The 8,019-nt window shown below is 42.2% G+C and overlaps 1 protein-coding gene across 2 annotated transcripts in view; it reads right to left on the reverse strand.

Annotated features, from left to right (window-relative positions):
- The window catches only part of cbfa2t2 (CBFA2/RUNX1 partner transcriptional co-repressor 2), a 35,167-nt gene extending 27,467 nt beyond the window's left edge, over nucleotides 1-7,700 (reverse strand). The window contains exon 1 of one of the 2 annotated variants that reach the window (XM_080890632.1): nucleotides 7,468-7,700. In XM_080890632.1, coding sequence (XP_080746758.1) covers nucleotides 7,468-7,495 — 28 coding nt within the window. In that variant the 5' untranslated portion in view covers nucleotides 7,496-7,700. The remainder of the gene's footprint in view (nucleotides 1-7,467) is intronic. The other variant, XM_080890631.1, reaches the window with a different exon arrangement.
- Between the last annotated feature and the right edge of the window lie 319 nt (nucleotides 7,701-8,019).

Genomic DNA, 8,019 nt, shown 5'->3' on the forward strand with positions numbered 1-8,019 from the left:
GGCTCTCTTGCAAAAAAAGCTATGCACACAGATGGCTCAGTTAGACTGAGCTGCAGATGCGTTTGCGTACAGAGCTGTTCCCTTCAAAACTTTCCGTACCAACAGATTTTCACTCCCAACTCATGGCATTACTGAAACTTGCTCAAGAACTCCCTCTCTGTCATATTTCAGCACAAAGGGGAACCCCTTTAGCGAATTATCTGATGCATCATGTGCAGACATGCAAAGCACAGATACAGTACGTCTGTGTAAGAGGTGTCTGTCCAAGGAGCTTGGAAAGAAAACACAAAGCAACTGGACTACTTTAAGTCCAGTCTTAGAGACTTAAATATGTCCAGCAACTTTTCTTTCCTAGCTCCTTACATCACAGATACAGTTTTACAGACTTTTTTGCCTGATAAAGAAGGAGAACAACCACAAAATGTGAACTTTTAAAAAATGCTGCATTGTTTAAAGTGGTAAAGAGTGAAATGCTGAGTGCATTTACAGCATAATATAGGAACAAATCAGTCTGAACATATGAGATATGACATACACATTGTCTGCATTTCAAATGTATTGAGTTTTTAGGGAATTTCCAACGGGATGTATTTGTCGGTCAGTTATGGTCACACAGTTGGGATGAAAGGCAAAAGAGAAGAGAAATGTTTAAATTATCTGCATTAGTTTGAACAAGGCTATACCGACTCCCTCAAGACTTGTTCAAAGCTCATCCATCAAGACATTAAGAACAAACGGGTGACTGGTCAGGAGGGGTCCCACGTTGCTCTTACACAAAACAACTAGCGACTGGTACTTTACCCCCTCCTGACATCCCACAAGCTCAAACACGCCTCTCCCTTCACCTCTTCCCCCGGTCTACGGACCTGCCCTCACCCCACTCTGTCCTTCCATTCAAAGACTATTGTGCCCTCCTTTTCAGTCATCCTCATATCACCCATAACAAATGAGCCCCGTATTTTCTTCTTTCCCCTCCTCTTCTCCCCCCGCTTTCTTTTATTTTTTTCCTTTCTCTAACTCGCTCTCTTTCTCTCCTTCACTCAGTGCCGATGAAAGGCAGGCATTGAGCCGGCAGTGGCATTCCAAAACCTCAGGCCTCGGCTCCACTGTGTCTGGCTATTCAACACTGCTGGGAGCCATTAGTTTAAGTAAGGCCTGACCCGCCTGCTCACCCACGGAAAACCATCACATCTCCTATTACACTCCACGCACGGAGGGGAGACACAAAGCTGCTCTTTGGGTGCGACAAGTGTGTTTAAGAGAGCAAAACAAGATGGAGACGAACAGAGACGAGAAAGTGTAAGAAGTGGGAGATTCACGCATAAGTGTGTGTTTATGAGCGAGAGGGAAAGTAAGTGAGAAAGCGCTTGTGTGTTGGTATGAGGGAGAGTGAGAGAGTGGCTGCATGTGTGCTTGAAATTTATGAGCGGCGGGTCACACGCTCGCTTGGCTGCATCTTCCTAAAGTTTCCACACAGCAAAGCCAAGTGCATAGCCAGACGCCAAACCCTTCTCACCAATAACGCCGCTTAAACAATATTCAACAACCACACACTTTTCAAAGTCTCTCCAGCTGCTCTCTTGTTTAACTTATGTAGCAGATTCCCTGTCGGGGATATCCATCTATGGCGCTTATAGTTAAATCTTTAAATGCAGCAATTTTGCTAATTGGAAAATGATACCGCAGATCAGAAGTCGCTCTGCGTTGCCAGCCTCACCCAATTGTCGGCACATAAACATGAATAGCTCTCATAAACAACTCCATGTTTGGGAGACGTTTTGTGTTAAAAGAGTGCGTGCTTGCTAAAACTTGGACAAGCCCACACACAGATGTAACATATACAGTGAGTAACTACATTCTGCACATTCCTTTAAGGACAACAGGATATACTTTAGTGGCAGTTTTGTTTAAAGCAGGGAACGAATAACAGAAAAGTTTTGTTTTTTCCACATCTGAAATTCATAATTTATATAATACGGAATAATTTCTTTGCAAAGGACGTCACTTTAAGATGACAAACTTGAACCTCCAAACCGTTCATCTTCTCTGCTCATTAATACACAAAAAAAACCTGTCATAACAGAAGATTTTCTTTTGATGAATTAAAATGTCCAAAGGTTTAGTTTTAGCAACCTTCTCTCAATTTCACTGAGCTCTAGAAATAGCATGACTATCACTCTGTTTTCAGTATAGTAGTCCCACACGTCAGTGCTATCACTGATTCAGTTAAACGCACACTGCCGTGAGCTGAGCTGAACAGTTGTTTTTTTCTATAAGGAATATGATGACAACAACACCTATGATTCAATGTTACTTTAGACTGTTTTTGTACCTGATGTGTGAAGTTCCCTGCTACCAGCAGGTCATTCTCTATGAACCTTATATCTCTCTTTCTCTCCCCGAGGCTGCAGGAGCAGCTGTGTTGTTCTCTTCCCTGGCGATGGCCACACCTGTGATCTGCAGGTGGTTCATCTGGCAGTGGAGCCGGGAACACCTGGCCTGGCTGAGATAGAGCCTCCAGGCTTTACTTTCAGTGTGTGTTTGTGTGTGCGTAATAGTGTTTTGGATTTCTGAAGGGCTCAATTAAAGCTGAGGGAAGATAACGGCTGGCTTTGCTAACACACACCCACGCACACATTCAGGGGCATGTGTTGGCATTTCCCTAGGTTAAGCCTCAGGGATGTTTGGACTTGTCAATGTTGCAGTATAATTTTCAGATGTGTCTGCTGAAGACTAATAGAATGACGGTAGTATTTACAGTTTTGCTCGGTGTGATTCCTTTTCTTTTAAAGATATAACAAACAAAGCCAAACCTCCTCCTGCTTTCCCAACCGTCATGCTTAATCTTGTGAGCCAAGTCCCCTAAATATCCCGGCGAACAATAGGGGACTGTGGCATCACCTGCTTTGCCATTGCTTTGCATACTCACTGCGGGTATGACATCTTGCTACAGTACTCTGCTGGGACAAACAAGCAAAGACAATAAGCAGAGACACCAGCTGAGGACAAGATAATAAACAGTTGCACCGAGAACATGTTGAGAGCAAGCACAGGCAGTCTACAATGCAAGCTTGTGTATGTGTCTACGATTAGCAGGCAAGGAATCAGAGTGAGGACACATGACGTGAACTTGACAAAATTCATAAAATTCACAGAGGAAAAGAACAGCTTGAGAGTTATATTGACTTTGGCAAAAATCACACATTCAGTGTTGCATTCACTGCATGCGTGTGTGTGCGTCAAATATGAAAAGAATATCGGGCCAAGGCTTTACATCATCTCCATTCAACTATTTGTCATGGGAAGAAGTGATATACTGGGTCAGACACAAGCTGTGCTTGTTGCACATGCTTACCATAAACACTACACATGTTACAGCTGACAATTAATGATTATTTTGATGTATTACTTGAATATACAAACAAACAAAACAAGACTTAAGGAATTTATTTATGTTAAAAAAATGTTTCAGAAGTGACAAATTCAACAGGGGGAAAGGAGATTGGTTTTAAAGCTGCGATATTGCTTTTTCATCTTGTCAGACCCTGCACTGTGTTTTCTCACATGAGTCTTCAATAATAACTCATACACAGCTGGATGTCAGCTTTCTTCTGGCCAGTGACAGGCAAGCTGCAGCTGTGTTTAGCTGGACTCAACACAGTAGACCAGACAGATGAGTGCGGATGGAAAGAGGGGAAAAAAGGTCAAATAAATAGAGGAAAAGGGGACAGAAACATAGGGAGGGAAGAGAGGGAACAAAGAAAGGATGGATGGAAGGAGAGAGAAACATGAGACAGAAACAGGGGGTGAGAAAGGAGGCGTGGAGAAAAGGGTAACCAATGCTAACTCCTCTTTGTCTGAGCCAAGTGGGAAATGATGGAAGGGGGTGAAAGGCATGAGAAGTGGGAACAGAGAGACACGCATTAAGAAAGCATAATGTGGTAATCCATTTCTTTCACTTGCTTTTTCTTTTTTTTCTCGGCCAAATTGCTCTGAAGTGACTGGACACTTTTGTTCCTAGCCAGTGTCCCTCCACTTAAAGTCGACAAACAAATAAATGTTTGCGCACAACCGCAGGACTTGCATTTCTTCCTCAAAAATGATAAAGGATGCTTGGTTTTTTTGTTGAGTTTTTTTTTTTCACACGACAATTTAAAGGAAAGACTGTTAACAGATGAACACACAAAAGGGAAAGAGGCTTTAGTCCCTTTTGGCCGAGTCCTTAAAAAGCCATATGACAAGTATGCAAAACCACTCTCAAATCCTGCTTTTTGGAATAGTCAAATGTGTCAAAGCGATGTTTACGCTACCAGTGACACCTGAGTACAGAGGTCATGGCGGTGGTTGGCAGTATAACAAAATGAGAGTATTAACAACACTCAGAAACCAAGCTGAGACCTGCAATCAAGACTGAAAGGCACAGCTGGGTTATCTTTCAAAGGTGGAGAAGTGATGTTTTGTTAAAAGAGTAGACGAGCACGGACACTCTTAATATCTCCCGTCTCCTGTACGCCTTCTATTTCTGAGGATTGTTATTGCCGGGTGATCCTCAGTGCAAGATCACATCTGGATCCTATTGTCTCCGCCGCTCTGTGCAGTACCGCACAGCAACAAGAAACAGCTGTGCAAAACTGGCTTCAATTAGCCTCACATTCTCCCTGACAGTTAATCTCTTTCTACTCCCATTCTCTCACTGTTTTGTTCCTTTAACTGTTAGGTCACTTCTGTCTTTCCCCCCTTTTTTTTCAAACCTTTGCTTCAGGTTGCCACACTGTCTGAAGTAATAGACATGGGATCACAGAGGATTGAATTGGAAACAGACAATGGGACGGAAAAGCTCAGAGGTCTCACGAAACATAAAACATGACAAATCCCATCTGTTTAAATGGACTGATGATGCAGTTTGCAGCGGTTTAGGCTGCAGAGATGATATATTTTCATTTCCTGTAAGAAGGGAGTAAATTCTGTTTATTACAGTCAGAGTTCATTTCCATCTTTGACTACAATTTTCACTGTAAATGACGATTAGCACTAGATATATGGCACTTGCAATTAAAGTCTATTCAAATTGTCTTTTCAGATTATTACTCAGACAGATGGTGCCAGAATCTTTGCTGTGTATGACACATTTGCCAAATCGGGCTACAAAGTAACCCGATAAATCCAGACTTTAAACATCTCTTTAACCACTAAAACCACACTTAGCAAACACTCCAGTGTGATCCAGCAGTGGAACATGCTGAATAAAATGTTGTCGCTCACAAGTAATTAATCAATCTCAACTAAACTCAAACTTGTTTAATTGTCCACAGTCTTGACTCAGCTGAACTGCAAGCAATCCAGCTCAGAACGGCCCTGTGATAGGAAATGGGAGCCAGATTTAAGGCAATGGAGTCGATCTGATGGGCTTGATGAGCAAATCTGCAAGGTTCTGCAGTCATTGTAGCCTTGGGGCCTGAGTAAAACACTAACAGGTGGTAGTGCTGGTTGAAAAGACCCACGCAGAGACCAGAGGGAGTGAGAAGGATACTGGGCTCACAGCCTGACACACAAAACACACACGCACACCCAAGTACATGCATTATATGAAAACACAGCCAACCACATGCATGACACACACCCTTACAAGCTACAAGCATTTATAACACACTGGGAAAAAAATATTTTCACACATTACAAGATACATAACACATAATGCAGACACAACTGCATGCAAGCTATCAGTCTACACGAACAAGAAACAGTGCAGGGGTGACTCGAAAGCTCTGCAGGCACCTTTCTCTACCTCCAGGATGGGGAAATTCTCCCACATGGCAAAACACTAAGGGCCCACGTCTGGCAATGCTAACAACCCACTCAAGCCAAAACCAATTAAAAGTCTCTAATTCAAACCTGCAGGGCCCCTTTGTCGTTTATTTCCTTTTTTAATGTCAGAGGATTGGAATCTGACTCTGTACCCCAGCCCAAAGAGAACAAGAGAAGGAGGAGAATAATCTGAGTTGAAGATTATCCATATGTTTTCAAGTAGAGTTAATTAAATCAAGAGAGAATGGAAATGATCAACTATGGTGTAGCAATGTTGAAACAAATGCTCTTCAGTACATTTTTTCCCAGTGAACTTAGAACATCCATCCTTCCCAGAGGGCTTTTTAGCTTTCTGCATAGCATCAAATTACTCTAACTAAACAGCAATTACGGTAAAACAGAAGAGTACCCACATTTTATCCTTTCTGATTTAAGAGTGGAACCAAATTTTCCAAAACAATAATCACTTTCAAATCCAGCATCCATCATGTATGTAGTTTTGCATTACAGTACACACTCTGCTGCTCCCTGGTGGCCGTTGTAACTCTGTCATCATCATTACCACTCTCACCACCAAAACATCAGCATCTTATTAAGTTGATGTGTTTGTCATCTGATTATCTGTTATTCTGTGGTGAGAAAGAGGCCAAATGGAGTCCTCGCAGGGGGTCACGGAAACACATGTCCAGAGTCAAGCCTTCAGGCTCTGCTGACCCCACTTGCATCATATGTTGGTCACAATTGTTTCAACAGAAGATGCCAGACTCTTTATTGTGGTTCTCACATGTGGACTACTGAACAACTAAGTGATGCTATAAATCCAGCGTTTAAACACATCCATTCCCATCAAATCCACACTTAGCAGCACACATAAGTGGGATCCAGTCACACCACAGTCAAGCTGCCTTGCATGGCTGTACTATTGACCCTCAGTGTCAGCAGTACAGCAGGAAGAAACTACAGACAAAGAGGAAAAAAAACTCCTCCTGGCATAAAGCAGGAGTTCCAGCCTGGCTTCACACCGCCTGGTGTTTTTGTCTTGAAAAGCTGTAAACTCCAGATGGTGGAAAGAGAGGAAAAAAACTTAGTCTGGTGGATTAAGGGCTCCAAATCCTCCACTGAAAAGACACATAGACCACAAGCTGCTATTCAATCAAATGGGAGCATAATAGCCTTGTTGTGGGGGCTATATAAGGGATAATGCATCCAACAGAGTATGTGTTATGCATAGTTTATTCACTCAATGGATCGTAATGAGCGTAAGATCTTACCAGACAAAAGGATAACAGAGTTTTTGTTTGCTCATCATAATGATTTGATGTAATGTGAAGTAACACGTTCAAAAGGTGTTTTTCCGAAGACTCAGCCTCCCCTCTGAGAGAAACTCTGATAACAATACTCTTTCCCTCACATATTAAGTAAATAAAGTTCTGCTTTATTTTCATTAGGAGGCAAAGACGTCTCTTTAACTGAGATCCTGGATTCTTAATTATGTAACGCGAGAATAGGACATACCGGCCATTTGTTCAACAGTATGCATAAAAGCGCAGGTGCAAAAAAATCAGGAACACACCTGTAAATATTCACTATATCAGATAAAAGATCGCATAGTCACACAGGATGCATTTCAATATGGAATAAATGCATTAAAGGTTCACTTACAAGTTAAAGCACTCGGCATTCCGACCATGCCCTTCGTCTTTATGAGTTTTCTTGCTCTTGGCGGAATGTTGGTTGGCGCTTCTTTTCAAGCACTTTCTCTCGCTTATTTTTTGGCAGACCTTCCTCCAAACCAAAAACCTTCTAAACACTTAAGAATAATGAAGAAACAATGAAGCACGATGTGCCGGAGACAATCGATCCAGTCCAACGCCAGGCATCAGGTATGTTTTCTCAAACGCAACAGAGAATATCTGAGTGGGCGGTACTAATTGTAAGCATTTAAGCAGAAAGCCAATAACGCTCGTTTGCAGCAGGGAAACAGTAATGATTAACTCCCAGCGGCAACAATAGGACACCAGTTCAGCTCGCATAATCCTCACAGCAGACACACTTCCATTGCCTTGAGCAAAGTCGTTTACGACCTCAACTTGTTGGTGTATTGATTTTGTTTTTCATAGCCTAAATCTATCGCTCGGAAAGCTTTCACAAATTGTCACTGAAACGAGCAAAGACGAGAGAACTATGGTGGATATTTACCCTTTAGGGATGAAT

This window comes from Rhamphochromis sp. 'chilingali' (assembly GCF_963969265.1).
Source record: "Rhamphochromis sp. 'chilingali' genome assembly, chromosome: 9".
NCBI lineage: Eukaryota > Metazoa > Chordata > Actinopteri > Cichliformes > Cichlidae > Rhamphochromis > Rhamphochromis sp. 'chilingali'.